The sequence below is a fragment of the Magallana gigas genome, chromosome 7 (assembly GCF_963853765.1).
Source record: "Magallana gigas chromosome 7, xbMagGiga1.1, whole genome shotgun sequence".
NCBI classification, from domain to species: Eukaryota; Metazoa; Mollusca; class Bivalvia; order Ostreida; family Ostreidae; genus Magallana; species Magallana gigas.
Genome location: NC_088859.1, coordinates 42,207,292 through 42,230,083, shown reverse-complemented (window position 1 = coordinate 42,230,083; position 22,792 = coordinate 42,207,292). Strand labels below are relative to the sequence as shown.

Below are 22,792 nucleotides of genomic sequence, written 5' to 3'. Positions count from 1 at the left end.
TTAGAAACTACCTGTACTTGTCATGCAAAATAACATATCATTGATTTTAAAATAAATAAACATCGATAAAATCAACTCCCGTCGGTTCTTCGGTACTTTGATTTAATACGATGTCATAATGGTGGCCTCATATACAGGCGATGCTTCTTTGATGTGACGTACTTACCTTAATTAATAGCTGCATTCACACGTTCGTTCGTTTAGACTCCTTTGTCCATTCGCCTTTTTGTCTAAACAAGAAGAATTTTAAAAGTCGCGAAATGCAAATTGTTTTATCTTCGGAATGAATGCGTATGTCTTTTTATTTGTAAAATTATAATTGCTGTTTGAACTTATTTGCTCAAAATATCGAATTCACACTTTAAGAAATAAAGGAAAAAAGTACGCAAATGGAATATTTATTAAACATTTTTTTTCTGTAATTCTGAAGAAAGAGAGGTAGAAAGAGTATTCCGAGTACTGTATATTATTTTTTTCTTCCTCTCTTTACCGAACTGGGTTTTTACTAGTGATAATTGAGATTTACGGTTTATTTTGGTAAATGATTGTTTATAAGAGGCACAAAACATATTTTCACAAATCGACCAAAAACCACATAAATCTATCACTAGTCTTGCGTCTTTCCTCCGAGCCATGACGTAATTTTGGGTCAAATAATTTAAATTCCCAGCTAGCTATAAGCTGATTTTAAGGGAATCTGCAAGAAATCGCGTAATAGGATGTATCTGATATTCGGGACGAAGAAAGAAATGTCTGTAAAGAAATTTCTGTCGCGTATAACGGGCAAACGAACGAAAATGGCCTAATAGCATCAAAACTGTATGCTGTAACGACGAACAGTGACCAGCTTAGAATATTGACCCAGGGGTCAAATTTCTACGGAGAAAACTGACCCAGGGTCTGTATTCTATGACAAGTAGGGTCCTTTTTCTACTGTAGAAAACAATTCCAGACCTGTAGATCTACGACCCCCCCCCCCCCCACGTTGAAAACTGACCCCCATAGAATTTTGACCTCACTTACAAACTACATAGAAATTTAAGAAATTCAAGGCGATATGTTTAGCATTCATGTTTGGCGAGTGTCGGGGGGGGGGGGGGGTAGCGAAAGCATATGAAAAATAAGACAGAACAACAACCTGCGCCTCGCTCCAACTGTTCCACCCAAGTTCTCTCTCTTTCTTCACTATACACCTCTAAGTGTTCCTTGGCCTTCCTCGCCTTCTTTTTCCTTCAGGAACCCAGGTCGGCGCAGTTCTGATATTTGAGTTGCTGTCCCTTCGGAGAACATGGCCTATCCACCTCCAACGTCTCCCCTGGATTGCTCTTGAAAGTGGGATTGTTGCTGTTTGTTCATATAGTTGATGGTTTGATATCTTGTCTGGCCAGCGTATTTTCAAAATTCTCCTCATCTTTTTTGGTAGATCTCAAGAGTTCAGGGCAATACAGTAACACAGAGATGTTGAATATTCTCAGCTTGGTCTTAGTGCTATATTGGGCTGATTTCCATAAATATCTAAGGGATAAAAAGGCACTCCTGGCAAGCCATAGTCGTTTCTTCATATCTGCTTCTCTACCTCCGGTCTTGTCTATTGTGGCTAGGAGATAAAGGAATGTTTGCACCTCTTCAACTTCTTTGCTGTTTAGGCTGATGGCATCTCTCTTTTTCCATTTATCCTGATGCTTTTTGTTTTATTAATATCAATATTTATTCCTGTATTACTTGCAACATCTTTCAGCCTGGTGGTTTTCTCTTGTATGTCGCTATAGTTGCTGGATATCAGCGCCAGGTCGTCGGCATAATCAAGATCATCTAGTATGGACATAAATTTACAGCGTATGCCTCGTTTTCTATCGTTGGTGCTTCTCATTATCCAAGTGACCACAATGATGAATAGGAAACCAGACGTGACACATTCCTGTTTCTTAAGTTGTAAACCTATTCCGATGTTACCCTTCCTCTCCTATATGCAGCTTGTTCTGGCCTTAATTTGTCCTCTATCCCATCTCTAATTCTGTCTATCACTACTCTACAAAAAAACTTTCGAAGGAACAGATAATGGTGATATTCCTCTGTAATTGTCACATATAGTGAGATCCCCTTTCTTTGGTATTTTGACGATGAGTAATCTTTTCCAGTCTGATAGTATCTCCTGTTCCTCAATGATTCTGTTGAATAATACTGTTAGTTTTGGTGCTGTTGGTGCTACACTTTCTTTTTAACAGTTTTGCGCCGATGTTACATATTCCGGGGCTTTATCCGTTTTTCATTTTTAGGATTGTTTTTTTAACTTCCTGTTCTTTTATCGGCGATGTATCAATTTCTATGTCCGTGTTAGCCTGGTCAGTACATCCTTCAGGGAGTTCTGCTGCCTCTGTTGAAACATTGAGTACTTCCCTAAAATGTTCTTGCCATCTCTCTATTATCTTTCCCTCCTCAATGAGTAGTTTGCCATCTTTCGATCTTATGTCACTTGTCCTGCTCCTTTTATCCCGCAAAGCTGTTTAGTCAGCTGGTATACTTCTCGGAGGTGGTTTGACTTTGCTGCATTTTCAGCCTCGCAAGATACCGCCTCCAAGTTTTTTTCTTTTATCAGCTCTTGCTCTTCTTTTGACTTCTTTGTCATTTGCTCTATAATCCTCTCTCTTAATTTCTCTTATTCTTTTTTAATTTGATCTTCCAAATTCTTATTTTAGTTTCCTTCTTCATCTATGTCTTTGTATGTTTCAGTATTAAGCCAATCTTTATGTTTCCTTGTCCTCAGGTCCAAGATTTTTTCCGCTGTTTCGTTATGTATCTCTTTCACCTGTGTCCAGTTTTTGCTGATATCATTTTCTTCACCTTATAGTTGCTGGAACCTGTTTCTGATTTCAAGTTGGAATCCTCTGCATATCTTTCAGTCTGCTGACGTTGTGCATCTTCCTGATTTTGCTGATGGTTTTGTATTTCTGCAGAGTTTCAGCTTTACTTTCGTTATCTCTATATTGTGGTCTGAGTTGACATCTGCGCCACGCATCACCGACATCGCATACTGATCTCCTGTATCTGCCATTTATCATTACATGGTCGATTTGGTTTTTAATTCTACCGTTAGGAGATTCCCACGTGAGTTTATGTATGTCAAGGTGTTTGAAGAGAGTTCCGCATGTAACAAGATTGTTTAATGCACACATCTCTGCTACTCTTAACCCATTTTCATTCATTGTGCCTATTCCTTCTCGTCCCATGACCCTTTCCCATCCTTCATTTTCAGTTCCAACTTCAGCATTTGCATTGCCCATTATTAATAGAATGTCATGTTTTGGAACCTTTTCTATTTAGGGTCTTCCGTTTTCAACGATTTCAACGTTTTCAAAACAAATAAACAAAAACAAACACTTTTTTGAATGACTTTTTTGGTCTCAATTTGGCTTGGTCCCAAATTTTGGCCTGGCCTCAAATTTGACTTCTACAAAAATTCTTATTTTCATGTTTTATTTACACATATTTGATCGTTTTATTGAATTTTACTGATCTAAGTGCAGTACACATGAATCGTCACACTAGATGGCTTTTAGTGTCTTATGGTGATAATTCTATTGAAACAGATATCACTTTTTCGAGAACGGTGACAAAAAGCAGCTGTTGTTTCTACTTTTAGAAACTGCTAAAAATGAGTATGATTGCCTGGGACACTTATATGAGACATCCAAGTAATGTTTAAAGTTATGTATTAAAGAATATGCCCGTATCTACGAGAAGGATCATTCGAGATTCGAGATTCGAAATACGAGATTCGAAATACGAGATTCGAGATTTGAAATTCGAGATTCAATATCTAAATTAACCAATCAAATCAAGGATCTGAAAATATGTATCCTAGCGACATCAAACTGTTCTAAATAAAAATCATACGTACATGCTCTTATATACAAATAAATGCTATGTTCACTTCTCCCTACCTAACTAAATAATTATTTGTATTTACTTTTACACAGAATATCTAAGTAGACTAGTAATAATACAGTGTGCTTCGCGGATATAAGTGATTTTGTTTGCCCTTGTGCATTTCCACCTGATGCGTTTGAACCCTAAGGTATTTCACCACCAGTAATAGTTTAAAACCCGGGTTTATTCACCCCTTTTGTGTAAAAATGCGGTTATAGTAGAGAACTTCATAAGCGTAGCTAATTTTTTCTGTAGGCCTAGGGGATCCTAGGCCAATTTTAAAAAATTTTACTATGTAAATTCAATAAGCTCCAATTTTCCCGAGGAGGGGGTCCAGATCCCCTGACCCCCTCCTTTCTAGATCCCCGCATGAAGATTACATAGTACATGTATCTAAATAATCTAAATATAAATAATCTGTCCTGTTTCACTAATAAATATAAGCATTACTTATCGTTTTTATGTATGCATACAGTGATACACTAGTACTATGATTATAAACAAATCATTGAGATATTATCACATCATACGGAATTTTTGATAAATACAATTTTTTTTTCCTTTTCCTCAGTAAACAACTTATTATGAGTCTTACTTTTGGAATTGTTTTCAATATAGAAGGATACCTACTCTCTACAATTAAAGGTAGGGATGCTAGGGTGCCAATTTGTTCACATTGCCGATTTCTTGTGCAGAGAACAGTAAAACCTTTTATTTGATTGTGCATGAATATTTCAAAATTAATTGTTGTACTGTACATATATTTTGTTATAATTCATTCATTGATATATAAACAAGAAAGAATAAAAGCATATGTTTCACAGCCAAGTTAAGTTTCTCTGTAGTTTCCTACCCCCCACCCCCCCCCCCCCCCAACCGCACCAAAATTGACAATAATTACATATAAGTCATATAAATGTTTACTTTTTTTGTAAGTAAATCTCTAAAGATGTAAATAAGCACTGCAAACAAAGATGTGTGTATTTATATATACTACTACATTACACTTAGCCAGATAAAATGTAATCAGGATGAAGCTACAAGGGGTGAGTGGTGCAAATTTACCAATTTGTCGCCATACACACAGAACACCAAATAAAGAAACTGTGAGTGGTGTGTGGAATGCATAAAAGATGGCGGCAAATTATCTCAAATAATCAGTGCAAAAACCCACAAATAGGCTGTTATTCGTTACATATCCTGCAAAAACATTGATAAAAAATGTTATCGTCCCATAACATAGCCGATTAAGTTAATGTGTACATATGGTCAACGTACATGTAATTCTAATGTCCATGGAGGCGGACGTATCAGGCGGGGATCCAGAAAATTAAATTTCAAAAATGATCGGTTGAATTACATTAAATGCTTTGAAAATTGTTTTAAACTATCGCACGGGTCAAAATGCGTGATAGAAGCTATGTACAGTGTAATTGGAAACCTTCATTTTATATCAATATGTAGTATTACCTATTATAACAAATGAGAGTATAGCACAACTGCCACAAGCAATACATGTCCTTTACCGGCACCACCTCCCTCCCCATAAAAAAATGAAACAATTGTCGTTTTATTTGCTAAAATGTGTGTGGTTCAAGATTTTTCTAAAGGACATACCTGATTAGAATTGAAAAAGAGTCGTACGTTTAAAACTAATTTTGTCAAAATTTCTAGATTCATTTGGTTATATGTTGGTCCATTTGGGTAAATATATGCACCAGCGCAGCTCTAATTTACATATAATCAGGCCATAAATTCAAAATATTTTAAAAAATTAATAGCTTTAAATCCAGTAGATCAAAAAAGGAAAGCAAGTCGAACTCGATGAGTGCTAATACCTGTGTCGAATGAATGGTACAGTAGGATATGCGCAAAAAAGTCCCGTCTACTCTTTCCTACCCTATAATTATTGGAATATTAAATCCGATTATAAGAGTCAAATTAAAAATCAAGTACGGATATGTACCTGTTTATCAAAAGTAAAACTACTCATAATTTATCTACAGTGCATCGTTATGGAGCTACACAGAAAGTTTTATATTAATTTGCCGAGCCAAATAAGAAAAACCTGGAAAACGAAGAGAAAACAAAGTGGGGACAGAATAACTGACAAATTAATGAGGACTATATAGCCCCCCCCCCCCCCCCCCCTCTTGAAATGTATATACTGAAAACAGATTATTGGCATACAACATCCGCACACACTTTAAAGAAAATTTCATGTTTTTTTTATTATTTTCGCTAGCTAATGTAAGACATCACAAATACCCCAAATCCCCTCACGGAAAAGGAAATGCTAGGTGATGAGAGAGAGAGAGAGAGAGAGAGAGAGAGAGAGAGAGAGAGTCGATGTAAATCACAGGTGCGCTAACACCGTTAAAATTAAAGCTTGCTAGTTGGTCTGCCCTACCCTAGCTACCTCCTCTCTTTTCTCGTTTTAGAGGCTTAAATATTGTCTATATATGATTGTAACAAATCAAATCAATTTCAAATTCTAAATCAAAACTGAATTTGACACGACAAAACTCTCTGTGTGTGTGTGTGTCTCTCTCTCTCTCTCTCTCTCTCATATCGACAATGGCATTGCCATACCCTACAATACACTATTCTTATCTGGATTTTTGTCTTTGAGGTTGTAAATCATTATATCTTCTATGGTTTAAAACTTTATCATAACCTATATATTGACATGTCCATTATTTCATTGAGTTTCGTTTCATAGCTAAAACATTTAGATTAAACAGATCTTTATTCGCGAGCCGATTTTTACACAGTTGGGGCGAATACACTTCGGGTTAAAATTGTTCGGGGGGAAATACATACAGGGCAAACAAAACCACTTAGATTCGCAAAGCCAACAGTGTTATTTCTAATTTAATTGTTTATACTGTGTGGGGTTAATTCATCAATGTTAATTAAACCATTTTATAACCACTATATAAGAGCTATTAAGACATGTATTTGTAGGAAAGAGCATGTACGAATGATCTTTATTTAGAAAAGTTTGATGTTGCTAGGATACAGGTTTCAGATCCATGATTTGAATGGTTAATTTAGATATTGAATCTCGAATTTCGAATCTCGAATCTCGTATTTCGAATCTCGTATTTCGAATCTCGAATCTCGAATGATCCTTCTCGGCTTTCGTACGTATCGTTTACTAGATTCAAGTGTCGTTTTTAAATACTAGAGCTACATTCAAATGGAGTCAAATTCAACGCTAAACCCCTTTTTAGTGACATTGTTTCTTTGCAATTTGTTTTCACTGCTATATACCGAAGTTTGCAAGTACATTCTTAATGTCAATTTGATTACAACAGATATCGATTTTAAATTCATGCAAAATCATTTGTAAAGTATTCTGTTTCTTGTGTTCAATTCTAAATTCGAAGTTTTGGTATTTGTGATGTTTATATGGTTTTAACGTCAAGCATTGTATTTTTAAAAAATACATTCTTTTTAAGCCTGTTGTAACAATAAAGAATTGATTGTGAAAAATATCCAAATGAGATAACGCATGCAATTGATCGCGGATCGAAGGAATGGGGAATTCAAACGTATTAAGGTCACTTATTAAATATACCTATTATAGGCCTCGAACCCCTTCGCATAAATATCCCCCCCCCCCCCCAAATCCCGGATAAAAAAATTTAAATTCATGCATGTGATGAGATGTGCCTATTTCAGACCAACGGTTAATAATTAATTTCTCATGGTGATAGAGACCGTGATGAATACTTTTCTATTCCCCATAAAAATTTGGTATCAATTCCTGTTTACAATTTGTACGAGTTTTTCCCCACTAAGATTGATATGGTTTCTATTCAGTCATGGTTGAACAATGTACTTTAATAAAAGAAATATATATCTTATTTTTTTTTTATTTGAAAAAATAAAAAACAGACTGAAATAATGATGATAGGCAATGACAAGTGATTAGAAAAGATAACTCAAGCTAGTTATTCGTACAAGGTTATACGATAAAAAAAAAATTAAGTACGTGTACCAAGCAGGCAATTTTAATCAACTCTCCTATGCAGTTACTCTGGCAAACCGAAAGTGAAACAGAGTTTGGACCTAAGCACTGACAAGACTTAGTTCTTGAAAATAATAGAAAAATTCGATGTAACGAATGCTGAAGCATTGTTTTTCAAGGAAACTTATCTATAAACACTTTGAAAATAGTCAGATTTTATATAATACGAACAAGTTAGATATTTTTGTAGTCTTATGTATTCCTACGCCAGAGTTTAATAAAGTCTCGTTCAACCAGACGTTCGGCTGTCTCCGTAAATCTCCGACACGCAGAATGGCTTTCTTGCTTGTCGGAGATTAACGGAGACAGCCGAGCGTCTGGTTGAAAGAGACTAGAGTTCGATATCAATAGTGCTTGGATCCATACGATTTTTAGAATTGTTTCGATTCGAATACATAGTTTGAAATCTATCTTTAAATATTACACAACATGATTCATATGGGGTTTTTCGAAATTCTTGTCGGAAAAGTCTAAAAATTCATATGATAAAAAAGTGCGTAATTCAAATACAGACTAGAAACTAATTGCCATGCAAGATAAGTTGATTTTAAAATAAATGATAATCGATAAAATCAACTCCCGTCAGTACTTCAGTACTTTGATTTCTACGTAGAATAATGACCATCGGTCAATATTCTACGGGGGTTACTTTTCGTCGTTACAACGGCAACTTTCGCTCCATATATAGAGAAGACGCAGGTTCGTAGCTGTTGTGGCATTTAACATTGACTACTGGAACACAGCTCCGTCTGTTTGATAATTAAACAAATTATCTATCGCTCTGAACACATTGTTAAACGGAAGGAATGCACACACTGACTTCAACCTTGGGTTAATAATGATTTATTAATCAGATTTCACTCTATAACTCCACAGCCGCTCTGGGATTCAGCTGATGCCGTTTGCGTCTATTAATTGGTCAAAGTTATTGTCTCTATTTTTCTTGAGAAAATATTGAGGTCGGAAGAGAATTAAAAAAATTCAGTCCATGGTAACGCTAAATAATAGCGAAATTATAAAATCGCTTTGCGGCTGTTGTTTCTAATAGGATATGAATTTTTAAAACCTCAAGCAGGCAGACGGCAGAAAATTTACATATTGAGTTTCACCAGCTGTTGGTTCATCTAACCGGAACTGAACAGTCGGCACGCGACATCCGTCAAGCTTCATTGAACTACCCGTAAATGATAGTAAAGAAAGCTTTAAATAAAAAGAAACTTAGATGATTAGTTTGATAAAGTACGAATATTTACAAAATAGTATTCAACATTTTTAGCAAATAGAGTATAAACAATGGTCGCCAAGGCCTTTGTTTTTCTCCAGTGTTATTAAATCTTAAAGTTATTAAGTTTTTTGTTTAAGGCTTAAATGGTTCAATAATTGTTTTTGAATTATTGATATTTTTTAAAGAAACGCTCCTTTATAAATATCTCCCTCGTTATTGAGCTTATATGAACTTATAAAATATTGATGGAAATTCACCCAATATGGCTGCGGCCACTATAATGAGTTTCCATGTCATGAATTTTTCAGAATCACTTTTACTACGATTTCTATACTACAAATAATTGTAAGTCCGTAGATTATCATAAAACGTTTATCATTGGAAAAGGAATTACACTGGGAAGCAAGCAAGAGATTTGTGTAAGTAAATTTAAACGTGCATTTGGCTATAATCAAATTATCAAACAATTTATTTTGAATCTGTAAAGTTGTTGCTCGAACTTTGAAATCGTTATGAAATTCAATTACAAAAAAATTCTAGGAAAATAATAAGATTTAGCTCCAGTGATGCAAAACAGAACTTGCAATTCATTTTTATAAATATTTTAATTTTAAAAATATTTCTAAGCAAATGTTATACGTTAAGTACTGATAGACTAATTACTAGAGTAGGACGCAATAGTTGTTCCAGTGCAATTCTGACTTTTGTAATATGTCGAAATAAATGATGAATTTAGAATATGCAAAAAAATCCAAGATAAACCGGTCAAAATTTTTCAATATATGACAATATGAAAGACTGATAAATGACTTTTGGATGTAGTGGATATTTTTTTTTCTTTACAGAGTGCCATTTTTACGCGTTTTACTTAAACTTTTTGAGAAGTTTTTTTTTTTCATTCTGTCAACTAATCACCGTTTACATTAATATTTCTAAAACATTTCGCAATAGATGAGTGCGGAATCTCCATGTTCTTCTTACGAGACAGACCAGGGTAGTACCTCCACATTAAGACCCCGTCTTTTGCCCCGGAAGCGGAAGCCTACGTGCTTTCGGAAGATGGTACGCTACATCGCCAAAAAGTACCTTACTTCTGAAAGTGACCGCCAGTACTATGCAGATAGATACACGTGTTGTCCCCCGCCATTGTTTGTACCAACGGTTACTTTAGCAGAGGTGGGTGGGCTTATTCCTTTTTATTGATTAGAACCATTTTAACAAGACCTTGGACCTCGATAGGATAGTAACTATCTTTTTCTTGCATCAAAACAAGGTCAAAATGACGCAGGTTTAAAGTGAAATATACACAGATAGCGTAGATTTAGCTCAAAAGCCAGACAGATCTTGTTGATTTCAAAATTCCATGGCTAAGTGACCAGCAATGAAATAGACAGTCCTACGTCACATTGCTGTTTGACACAATTACCCAAAGTCCAAGCTCTTGTTAAAATGGTAATATAATACTAAATTTTTACCAGATACAAATGAATTAATGTTTCTCAAGGTTCCAAACTTCTGAAAATGACACTTTCTGATACATAGTGTTACGCATACTTTAAAAGAGACACACAAGAATGATCAAACACAGCTTGATGATGTCATCTATGTACCTTATGGAAAGGGACCATGACATGATACATGCATTTGTTGATATTTATTTCTGAAGCTATATTGCTTGCTTTGTGAGTTACGAACATATATGCTATTGGAGAGCTTCCAATGTGTCTGTGCGGCTTTTCATTGGTATTGTTCTTATGTGTCTACTGGAATCTGGAAATTCTTCACTCTTATTTTCATGTAGTTTTAAATAAATAAAAAGTTTATCTCCTAATAAACTTGTATATTTTTTTCAAGAAATATTGGTCACAAAAAAATAACGTTTAAAGTTAACATTAGATCGTTGCTATCAGTAAAAATGTTGTTAAATTGGTCACATACAAGTATAAACCATTAAAAGTTCGACAATTATTTGAACATTAGAAGTTAAGTTACTAGCGAGATACAAAGGGCAAAATGCTTTGTTATTTAACCAAGGCTCGAGTCCTGTGTTTACTTACAAAAGAAGAAAAGAAATTACTACGGTTTTAACAAATTGATTCATGGCAAACAAGAAAAACTGATTCAATATGCTCACATGATATATGATAAGAAAAAAGCAAGATTTGATTGAAACTTATACTAATACAATGTACTAATACAATATTTATGTAAACAAAAAGAAGCCTCGAGCATTGTTAACAAAACAAAGACATTTTACCTTCATGTTTTTATGAAGCATTAAAAATATTCATACTAACAATTTTTTTACATTTCAAATATAAAATTAAAATTTGAAAATTTTGAGCTTAAATCGTGTCTACGTCTCTTTAAATCGTGTCCATGTCCCCTTAAGGATATCTTCTGTAAACACCGAATTTTAATTTGTCGACGTCCCAAGATACATATGTTATAAACCGTAATTTTTTTTCTTCAAAACTCTCAGAATGGTAAATACATTGACCGTTTTTCAAATCCCTCACAATTTTTTAAATAAAGATTTAATTAATGGCTTATGCTGTTGGCCAAAATAATCGTAACAGAATATAATGTTTAGAGGTTTCATCGTTTACTAACTATTTCAAATTAAAGAAACGAAATATGTCCCAATTCAAGCTGACTGTAGATAATTTTTTATCGTTGCTTGCTAAAGCTTTATTGATGATATATTTCTGTATGAGATATTTCATGGAGTGTTAAAAACAAAGCATGCACTAGTTTTCCGACATCACATACCAATCAACTGGATTTTGAAGTGCATACTCCCCTTAAATGTTCACAATATTATGAGATAAAACTCGTGTGCAAGCATCATCGTTTGATTGAATGTTTGCAATATATATATATATATATATATATATACACACACACACACACACAGAGGTACGTAGTATTTAGGGACCGGAACAGTTCTTATTATTTTTAAAATGAACAATCAATATTCATGTGTTCAATATCTTTCCATTTTCCACCTGATAGATTGGACTATTTACCTATCACTGCCTGGACGCTGGTGCTATCTCTGCTAACGGACCAATTCCTGTTGAAAGCGTTCTGATCTTTAGGCCCGACAAAAGAATTCAATTATGGCGCTTTGTTTCATACACTCTCATCCATGCAGGGTAAGGTTTTAGAAAACTAAAAAAAGAAGTAGGTTCATAATTTATGAAGGATTGTGGTTTTCCCAGATGTGAAAAATATCAAATATCAATTTTATTTATTCTATTCTTTATGAAAAATTCATTCACCAATAAAATGGTACGGCTCACCGGTACATGTTACCGGGTATTTTAACTCGCTCACTGTTTTTGGTTACCAAATTATATTTCTATTTATTCTAATGATAATTATATTTACAAAAATACCTGTTTAAACTTCTTGTAAAGGCCAAACAAATAACTATTTCCGACTACACTGGACACTGCATACAGTAAAAAGACTGTACAACTAAACGCTGATGGTTCATGCGGGTATGAACGCAGTGAGCTCTGCAGAAATAAAATACATAACCCGCATCATGGTTATGTATTTTTTTATCCGTACATAACCACAATAAGAATAACCAGAATACCAAAGAAAGTATTTTACTGTTGATGTTAGCATCATTTTCTAATGTTCAATAATTAATCTAAAAAAGAGCGAAATTGTGCAATTATCGATCAGTGCGTTGCACAGAGGGAATAGCATTTCTTCCATATATGGAGGTTCTTACAGCTCATCTCGGAGGTTTCCAACCTTTCTACATCATACATGGAATCAGCCGGGGTTTGTCCACTGATTGTAGCTTGAATAACCATCAAGAAATCTGACGTCGTATATAGCTGAAGTTATGATCGAAGTTACTCTCAAAAGTATAAATTAATTCGTTACAGTTACGGACGGACGCCGAGATTGTTAAACAATAATTACTTACTCTGAAAGTGTTAAACAGTAATCACTTACAATTAGGGAGGGGCGCTGAGTTACTTACTCTGAAACTTTGAAACAATAATTACTTACCTTACTCTGAAACTGTTAAACAATAATTACTTACCTTACTCTGAAACTGTTAAACAATAATTACTTACCTTACTCTGAAACTGTTAAACAATAATTACTTACCCTACTCTGAAACTGTTAAACAATAATTACTTAGTCAGTGACGGACACTGAGATTGTTATAATAATAACGTACGCTGAGATTATTAAACAATAAATTACGCTGAGAGTGTTAAACCATAATTTCGTACAGTTACGGACGGACGCCGAGATTGTTAAACAATAATCACATACTCTGAACTGTTAAACAATAATTACTTACTCTGAACTGTTAAACAATAAGTACTTACAGTTAAGGACGGGTGCTGAGATTGTTAAACAATATATATATAACATGTCGTTTTAGGTGGGTTCATCTTTTTTTCAACATGCTGGTGCAGATCCTTGTGGGACTTCCGTTAGAGATGGTCCATGGGTCGGGAAGAATAATGATCGTGTATATTTCAGGGGTACTGGCAGGTACAATGATTCACATTTAGTGAAGATAACATTTATATTTTAATATTAAATATCTATTGGAATTTTTCACATTTTTTTTATTTTCAAGTAACCATCGGAAGAACACTGTATCCTTTTATATTTAGTACCCATTGGACAAACATTTTTAATGAGGTTAAAACACTGAGCAGACTGTCAAAAATACACTACAGCGAACATCTACAATTGCAATGAAATATTGGCTGAAGAATTGAAATTATTAAATTTATAAAAGATATAAAATCAATTCGGTAAACTGTAGAGCGGGGTGAAATGTGAAAAACATTACTGTGGTTTTTCCCATACTTATATGTTTACCAATATAGCAACAGCTCTTATTAAACTCCAAGACAATCTCACTTTTTACACATCAAATACCCAGTAAATTCATGGCTTTCTATGGTCCTATAACTGCTGCCGGTATAAGTTATCGTAAAAAATATACTTTAAGATACCCCCCCCCCCCTCTCTCTCTCTCTTTGGTGTGATGTTCCAAATCGCTTTGACAAATTTTATGGGGAAACTCTTTAAATAAACATACACAGAAATTGGACTAATATTTTATTTTTAAAAATATAACATGAAAATTATTGACTCGTGCATGGTACATGTAATTGTTCATAAAGCCATTATATATATATATATATATATATATATATATATATATATATATATATATATATATATATATATATATATATATATATATATATATATATATATATATCCTAGTTAATTATATACTGTTCCTTAATTAACCACGCAAATGACAATTATAGCCAGTAGACTTGTATTATCCTTCTCTGTTCGTTGTATGTTTCAGGATCACTGGGGACCTCCATGTTTGATATGAAGGCGTACTTAGCGGGGGCCTCAGGAGGGGTCTACTCGCTACTGGCGGCTCATCTCGCCAACATCATGCTGGTCTGTGTCTATATATATACTACTATTCTCTTGAGGTTTTTTTTTTTTGGCTTTAATTAATTGGACCAAAGAAAATTGTTAATTTATAAAAATACCAATTTATTTCCAAATATTGCTTCATCGACAAATTGCAAAAATGAGAAAAAATTTACGCGTAATATTGCTGAATCTGTTTTTTGTTTTTACAGAATTACTCTGAAATGGAATTCGGTCTTTTAAAGTTGAGTGCTGTTTTGATTATCGGTAATTTTTTCTTTGCTTCGTTGAAATAAACATCAGCTCTATTTACGCAATTAAATCGCTTGGAAATGAACACACTTTAAATTCATAGAATACAAAAGAACTTTCTGTATTATTTATATGACTGTATCAAACACTGATCAAATGAAATTAATTTAGTTTTTGAAAAAGCAAACAATTATGTTATTGGAGAGAAAATCAATTTAGGAAAAAAATTCAAGCATAGGACTATAACACATTTTTTTTTTAATGTGTATACTTTCAAAAATTAAACCCAACGCAAACAACTGTATGGATATCGAAAAAAAAAAAAAACGCAAGGTGTGTTTCTCTTATGTGTTCGGTGGTTGGGCGGTAGCACGCGTTTAGCAAGCACTTAAATGCAATACATTGACGACATTTCTGTTATTTATAGACATTTATATAACATTCTTTTTACAATATAATAATAAATTATTTTAATTAAACTATCGTAAAATGATAAGAACTATTTTAACGTCATGCTTATAAGCAAAATCCTATTATGATAAAAGACTTCCATTTTTTTCAGCCAGCGCTGACGTCGGGTTCGCCGTTTGGGACAGACTGCTGGAGCGGGACCTCCTTCCCCAAATAAGTTACACGGCCCACTTGATGGGGTCTTTAGCGGGGCTCACCATGGGGCTTCTGGTGCTTAAAAACTTTGATCAGAAACTTTACAAACAGTGCGCGTGGTGGATCGCGTTCGCGGTGTATGCTGGCTGCACGGCATTTGCTGTTTGCTGGAACGTTTTCTATTTCTGACCTTACTTGTTATTGATTTGTTATTTGTTTATTGTTTTTTATTCAAAAGTTGGTTAACTATTTTATTTAAATATTCATTCCTCTCCCAAAAAAAAAAAAAAAAAAAATCCGGAGAGGGTTACATTATTGCAGCTATGTCATATCGAAAGCTTTAGTGCATTTTAAATCATGTTTTTCACAGGAGTCAGAAATTTGACCCATTGCGATCTGAATTGCATTACATTGTAGATACAAGGACCGTTTCATATATTCGATCTCAATTTCAACTCAGGTGAATAATTAACCACAGAGAAAATCTAGTTAACGAATTGATTATGTATTTTATTTGCTCAGACTGTGCTCGAAAACATAAAGAAAGCATCTTCACACACATAGCCAGAATGTCCAGCTAAAGCCATATATAGCAGACATAAAAACTGACAAATTAGAATTAAAAAGTAGGTCAAAACGCCTCTTGTCAATTTTTTCAAATATCACTTTATGTCTTTGGCAGTATAATACTTCATTAAAGTTGCAAGAAAATGAGGGGGGGGGGGGGTGGAACTTGAAGAAAAATGCATGAATAGTTATGAATATTTAATGATGTAATGATATGATTTAAAAAATTGTTTTGTCAGGATTTGATATCAATGTGATGAAACTGGGCCATGTTATTCCTCATCTGACATAACAACTGGAATGTTGTTTGTAATCCTGCTAATGTGTTGTTTAGATCACTTAACAAACTGTCCTAAAAATACAAAAATTATTAGATTTACTGATAAAGTAACAATCAACTTAAAATCAATATTCAAACATTTATAAACCATCAAACAAAAATTCTGCTTTTACAAAAACATGTTAATTCTCAGAATTACATATCAGAATACTAGCATAGAGACCATATAGGAATGCTATTTTTTTTTTAAATCTGTATGTCTGCTTATGCAATTACCCTTATAAAACCTCCATTGTGTTAGATGCTCAGCACTGTCATTAAGCTTGAGCCACTAGTTGATTGTATTTATAATATATTTTCCATACATACACAGTGCTTAAATCATTGTTTTAAACATTTTTGAAAACTTGTTTAACTTTATGTCAGATATTGGAGATGCTGAAAATAAAATATGAGATGAAAAACTATAAACTGACCATTTTTCCATCACTGAAGGACAATGATTTGACCCACGCTATATTTTCTAGATGAGTGGTCAAATCGGCAAGTATGGGGGCAATCTGAGGAAATAGTTCCGCCGCATATCTAAAAAAAAATAAGTTTTACACATTCAAGAAAACCAACAATGAAAAACACCATCATTTCAGAGTCTTTAACACGTACAATGTTACAGTTAACCAAATGAAAATCTTCCCCAAAACAATTACCCTTTGAGAATAATGCATATCAAGTAATGCATCTTCACAACAGGCAAGATTCTTGTATGCTTAACAGAAACCTAGTGCTAAATGATAATAACATGCATTTAAAATTTTATTTAATGGGTCTTATAAATATTTTGTCAAATATTATAAGAGAACTTGCCTGTGGTACTGTGCTTCAATTTTTACAAAATCGCCTACAAAAGGTTGTTGAAGTCGGGTTTTTAACTGACTTTTGCTGTCAATGATGGATTGCATGTGACCATTTAAACTTTGAATATCCTTTATTCTTTTCTCTGAAAAAAAAAAACCCGGCTTATATAATACACCAACATACAAGCATGCTTTTGTAAAAATTATTGAGATCAGAAAACTGAAATAGTTGAAGTAAGATTTTAAGAATTAATAAATCTTTAGTTTGAAGGCTAAAAATAATTGAATGATTTTTCACAAGTCTGCTAAATAAGTTTATATACAATGGATCAACTTTACAAGAAATGTTGCAGGCTATTTTGAAACAACACAATAGTGTATCATTTTTCCTTTCACGTTTTACTATAAATATCAACTATATATGTCAATCAAGGAATGCTTGAGTACAGCATGAAATCTACCTCTAACAGCAAGGTGGGTGATGTCACTAGTTTCCTTGTCTTGCATTCTCCTTTGGATGTCCAAATCAACCTACAAATAAAATATTTTTTTTTAAACTAGGCTGGAAATTTAAACGTCAAGTCAAATATTTATCACATTAAAAAAATTTAATCTTTATTTAAATATTCATGCACATACATTAACTCAGGTGTCTGAATACCATTTATTTACATAAAGTAGAGTGTTTTGGGGTTTTTTGCTCATCCACCAAATTACTTTAATGAAAGTAAACTAAATGTATACAATGCAAAGTATATTTCCTTGTTTCACAAAAACCAATCTATAAAAACCATTATACTGGTAATGCGACTGAAGAACAAACAGACCTCTACTCCCAATTGTAAAGCCAGTACCAGTATGTGCTCAAAGTATTCAGGGGTAGGTATAATTCAAATCCACTTTAGTAATCTACTATTATTTGTTAACACTGTGCTTACATTTTTACTGTACTGCCTTTTTCGATAAGTGCAGTCTAGAATGCAGCAAAGAATGTGTCTACAATTTCCACAAAGATACCAACATAATTTTTTTTTACAAAATTGTACAGTTCTGTAATCAGTCTATATCAGGGATGTATATATACCTCCCTTGTTTATATAGAAACTACACCTAAGATTTAGCAGTAGTTATTAAGTTTGATTCACCTTTACCTATTTTACATTGTAAAATGAGACATACAATAACCAAATAAACTGTGATGTTTTATTCACAATATTCCTTAAATTTGTTGATCATACTAACACTTAAACAGTTTTTCCACACAAAATGAAGAACGATGAAATATTCAATGCTGGAAATTTTGGAAATGCTTAGGTTACTTTCAAAATAATTAGTTAATTTTTATTCTGATCCATCAGCCATTTAAAATTAAGAGCTCCACAAAATATTTTCTGTCCCAGATTCAGGTTAAAGTTTTCATCACATTTTGTTGATAAATACACAAGCCTGTCAATGAAAACAACTGAAATTGATACATGACAAAAAAATTCTAAGATTTCTTCTTTCAATTGTTCCTAGTTGCAGACTGTACCTCCTTGCATAATTTGAGATGACGGACCATGGATCTACAGTTCTATCCATACAAAAACTGTTAATTTGTTGTGCACAAAAAGTTGCACACACAGTTTTAGGAACCTAGAAAATTCAGATGAATAAAAATACATTTCTTATGGGCATTTATAATAGCCATTAATAGGGAAATGTGAACTCTTTTAAACATGTCAAAATTCTATTAACTGCCTGCACAATTTTTTAACATGATCATTTGGGTACTTTTTATGTCATTTGTAATAGATAATCTCCATAAACTTTTTCATTTTTGGCTCTGTGTTAATACATGAAGTGAAAGAGGAGGTGTTTCAAAACAGAACAAGAGGCTCATTGGCCACATCACTCACCTAAGCAACAATAGCCATAATGAAAATCAGATTCATTAAAAAGAGTCATATATAAAAAAGATATTTGGACAATGAAGTAGAATAAATATTTAAATTAAAAAGATTTTCACAATTTTTTCTTCTTCAGATATTATTACTATAGTATGTTGAAAATTGAGCCACTTTTGAACAGAATGATTTCAAAGTCATATCCCATAATGAGTATTACAGTTCTCAAGAAGATCTTAAACAAATATCTATAAACCTACGTCAAACTTTAAGCCCCTGATGGGGCCCAAAAATTGCCAAGGTTATAAGAAATTGAGAATCAACAATATGTCATGATGCTTGCATTTTAGTAAAAACATGCATTATAACATTTAAGTTTCAAGAATAATTTTTTTTCCTTATGTACAAATTGCCCCTTCCCACATTGTGGCCCCACCTTACCTCCGGGGATCACCCTCAGGAGAAAACGTACCCAGGAGAAAACGTACCCAGGAGAAAACGTACCCAAATTCTAGGATACGTTTTCTCCAGGAGAAAACGTACCCGGGTACGTTTTCTCCAAGAGAAACCGTACCCTATGAAAATCATAATTATACTACTTAATAGTTTTTAATATTTCTAAATACTATTTTGCATAATAAATGTACAGAAATGTAAGAATTTTATAGATATATGAATTTAATACTTTATAATTTTAAAGGGGTTGGACATATTAAATAATTTTCAAATTCTACTTTAATGCATATTTTAATGCATATATGTATAGAAATATATTTATTTTATGAATAATATCTTTATAATAATTGTAGCAACTTTTATTTTAGTACGAAATAATGACCTGTCATAAAGTGTTTTCAGTCTACTTCTTCTAATTATCCATTTACCGTTAGCACATGTCAGTGGCGTCGGAAGCAAATTGACTGTTCAATGTTACATCTCGTAGTAGTTTCCATATATATGAATCAAACAAATATTTAAAAGACTTAAACTTGGTTATATTAAGCAACCTTGTATTATAGATAATTTTCAAAAAAATGGCGAAAAAAAAACCCCGCGATATCGACTTCTTGAGCTGTTGAGATACTCATCATTTAGTTCTTCAAATGAGATTGCAATAACAAGAGGCCAATTGGCCTTAACGGTCACCTGAGTAGCATATATCCCATACACAAACTTGTCACGGAGTCTCATATATGCATCTAATTAATTAGGTTTCATACTGGAGTAGAAAAATTATAAATTTGTAATGACAACCACATTTCAAAAAGAACCGTGAAACCTATAATTTTGGTGAAAAACTAAAAGATCTGGTCTACAAAATCATGAATTTAGTTTTCCTTTCAGGTGTGTAGGAGTAAAGAAGATAATTTTTAAACGTTATATGCATTAACATCTATACATCCATTTTGGCCCTGCCCTAGAGTCAAAACTCATCCTTGAGGGGACATGAAAATTAAAATTTCAGTAGAGGACTTCCTGGTAAACTTAATAATAAGTCAGTTTTTTTATACAGATGTGTGAGAATAGAGAAGGAAATTTTCAAACATTATATGCATTAACAATATATTGCCATATTGCGCTTCCCCCCCCCCATGTCCTGAACCCCTTACCAAGGGGCCATGAATTTCACAATTTAGGTAAAGGAGATTGTGGATATCATAACCATGAATTCAGTTTTTTGCCCACATGTGTGGGAGTAGAGAAGAAGATTTTTTAAGATTTAATTTAAAACAGTTTTACTATATGGCCATATTGGCCCCACCATAGAGCCTGAACACCTAACAAAGGGGTCATGAATTTCACAATTTAGGTAGAGGGCCTCATGGATATCATAATCATGCATTTAGTTTTTTTAACAAATATATATGGGAGTAGAGAAGAGGATTTTCTAAGATTTAATACATTTTTACTATTTGGCCATATTGGCCCCACCCTAGAACCTGAACCCCTGACCCAGGGGCCATGAATTTCACAATTTAGGTAGAGGGCCTCATGGACATCATAATCATGCATTTAGTTTTTAAAAAACATATATGGTAGTAAAGAAGAGGATTTTCTAAGATTTTATACATTTTTACTATATGGCCATATTGGCCCCACCCTAGAGCCAGAACCCCTGACCGTGGGGCCATAAATTTCACAATTTTGGTAGAGGGCTTCATTAACATAATAACCATGCAACTAGTTTTTTCCTCACATGCGTGGGAGTAGAGAAGAAGATTTTTGAAAATTTGGCTTTTTTTCATATTTGGCCCCACCTGTGGGACCCCAGGGGTGGTAGAGCCGTGAATTTCACAATTTAGACTCTTCTTACCATAGAGATACTTCACACCAAAAATGGTAACAATTGGCCTGGTAGTTTTCAAGAAGAAGTTAAAAATGTAAAATTGTTAACGCACGACGCACAGACGCACGACGCACGACGACGGACGAAGACCAATTGCAATAGGTCACCTGAGTGACTCAGGTGACCTAAAAACTAATAATTTAACGTTTTCATTAATGGTGGATTAATTGTCGACTAATTAAACTGCTAAGGCCATGTTCGTGTATGATATGTTACAAATTATTGTCTTAATTTAAGTACGTGACCATGGTGACTATGCATTTAAAAAACAACAGCAACAAATGATACAAATGTTCATTGTATATTTTATTTTCTTTCATTTAAGAATATCTATGAAAACCATTATTTATTATTTTCATAGGGTACGTTTTCTCTTGGAGAAAACGTACCCGGGTACGTTTTCTCCGTTTTCTCCTGGAGAAAACGTACCCTATAAATTGGGTACGTTTTCTCCTGGGTACGTTTTCTCCAGCATTCCGGGGATCACACTTTGAACAAACTTGAATCTATCCTACCTGAGGATGCTTCCAAACAAGCTACAGCTTTTCTGGATAATTAGTTTTAGAGAAGAATAATTCTAAAAAGATTATTCTCTATTCATATGTACATCTGTAAAATTCGAACACCCCCCCCCTCCCCTGAGGCCCACTCCTACCCTCGGGAATCATAATTTGAACAAACGTGTATCTACCCTACCTGAGGATGCTTCCACACAAGTTTCAGTTTAATTCTCATTGTAAACATAATCAAACCTGATGCAATTCTCTCTGAATTTTTGATGTTTCTTTCAGCAATGCTATCAAAGCTATGGAAGGCGATGAACTCTTTTTCTTATCATCTTTGGTCTAAAAAAGAATAATTTCATCAGTTAACAAATATGCTCACACTACTTAACAATTTACAGGTAATTATGAGGTTGACCTAGGGTTTACTTGGCACTGTTTGTCCTTATTTTTACTACGAGAAAAAATGTGCATCACCTTCTGAACGTATCCCAACTTTTCAACAATATTCAGCACGTTTAAAAGTGGAGAAAGTGCAGAATCCGCATCACTCCAAGGATTAAGTTCTCCAGATTTAGAGAAATTTCTGAGATCCATGTTTGGTTTGTTTGTTGATGTTTTTAAATTTACCTCCTCTACTGAAGAGTGAAAATAAGGTCTAACTAAATAGTGAAAATAGCTAAAACTGGTCATGTGAGTATTTTTTTCTTATATTTTTTTTGATATTTTTGAATGATATTGAACCTTTTAATATATCAATTATTTTTATTGTTAAAATACCTTTTCTGTGGTCTTTATGTAAAAAGTAAATAATGTTTATACTTAATGCAATACGTATATTTCTAAAATACAGTCAAA

The 22,792-nt window shown here is 33.5% G+C and overlaps 2 protein-coding genes and 1 long non-coding RNA gene across 5 annotated transcripts in view; 1 reads left to right on the top strand and 2 right to left on the bottom strand.

Moving 5' to 3' along the window:
- The window catches only part of LOC105319700 (rhomboid-related protein 1), a 33,067-nt gene extending 17,219 nt beyond the window's left edge, over positions 1–15,848 (top strand). The window contains exons 1-7 of one of the 3 annotated variants that reach the window (XM_034458997.2): positions 9,448–9,607; positions 10,140–10,364; positions 12,204–12,346; positions 13,609–13,721; positions 14,563–14,663; positions 14,852–14,906; positions 15,454–15,848. In XM_034458997.2, coding sequence (XP_034314888.2) covers positions 10,140–10,364; positions 12,204–12,346; positions 13,609–13,721; positions 14,563–14,663; positions 14,852–14,906; positions 15,454–15,686 — 870 coding nt within the window. In that variant the 5' untranslated portion in view covers positions 9,448–9,607 and the 3' untranslated portion in view covers positions 15,687–15,848. Of the gene's footprint in view, positions 1–9,447; positions 9,608–10,139; positions 10,365–12,203; positions 12,347–13,608; positions 13,722–14,562; positions 14,664–14,851; positions 14,907–15,453 lie in introns of those variants that run through there. The other 2 variants (XM_034458996.2, XM_034458998.2) reach the window with 2 other exon arrangements.
- LOC136269860 (uncharacterized) lies at positions 12,218–12,724 on the bottom strand. The gene is made up of 2 exons (XR_010707427.1): positions 12,590–12,724; positions 12,218–12,362 (listed from the first exon to the last, which is right to left on the bottom strand). It is a non-coding gene; the product is annotated as an uncharacterized lncRNA (long non-coding RNA).
- A 401-nt stretch (positions 15,849–16,249) lies between the features above and the next one.
- LOC105319701 (HAUS augmin-like complex subunit 2) lies at positions 16,250–22,574 on the bottom strand. Its single transcript, XM_011417332.4, has 6 exons — positions 22,412–22,574; positions 22,184–22,276; positions 17,660–17,729; positions 17,209–17,341; positions 16,821–16,929; positions 16,250–16,416 (listed from the first exon to the last, which is right to left on the bottom strand). The coding sequence occupies exons 1-6, from the start codon at positions 22,529–22,531 to the stop codon at positions 16,300–16,302; spliced, it is 642 nt and encodes a 213-aa protein (XP_011415634.3). The 5' UTR covers positions 22,532–22,574; the 3' UTR covers positions 16,250–16,299.
- Between the last annotated feature and the right edge of the window lie 218 nt (positions 22,575–22,792).

Coding starts and splice junctions, on each gene's coding strand:
- LOC105319701 (XM_011417332.4), bottom strand. CDS start 22,531: ATGGATCTCAGAAATTTCTCTAAATCTGGAGAACTTAATCCTTGGAGT. Junction 17,342..17,659: donor CACCCACCTTGCTGTTAGAG/GTAGATTTCATG, acceptor TTTTTTTTTCAG/AGAAAAGAATAAAGGATATT. Junction 16,417..16,820: donor CCTTCAGTGATGGAAAAATG/GTCAGTTTATAG, acceptor TTGTATTTTTAG/GACAGTTTGTTAAGTGATCT.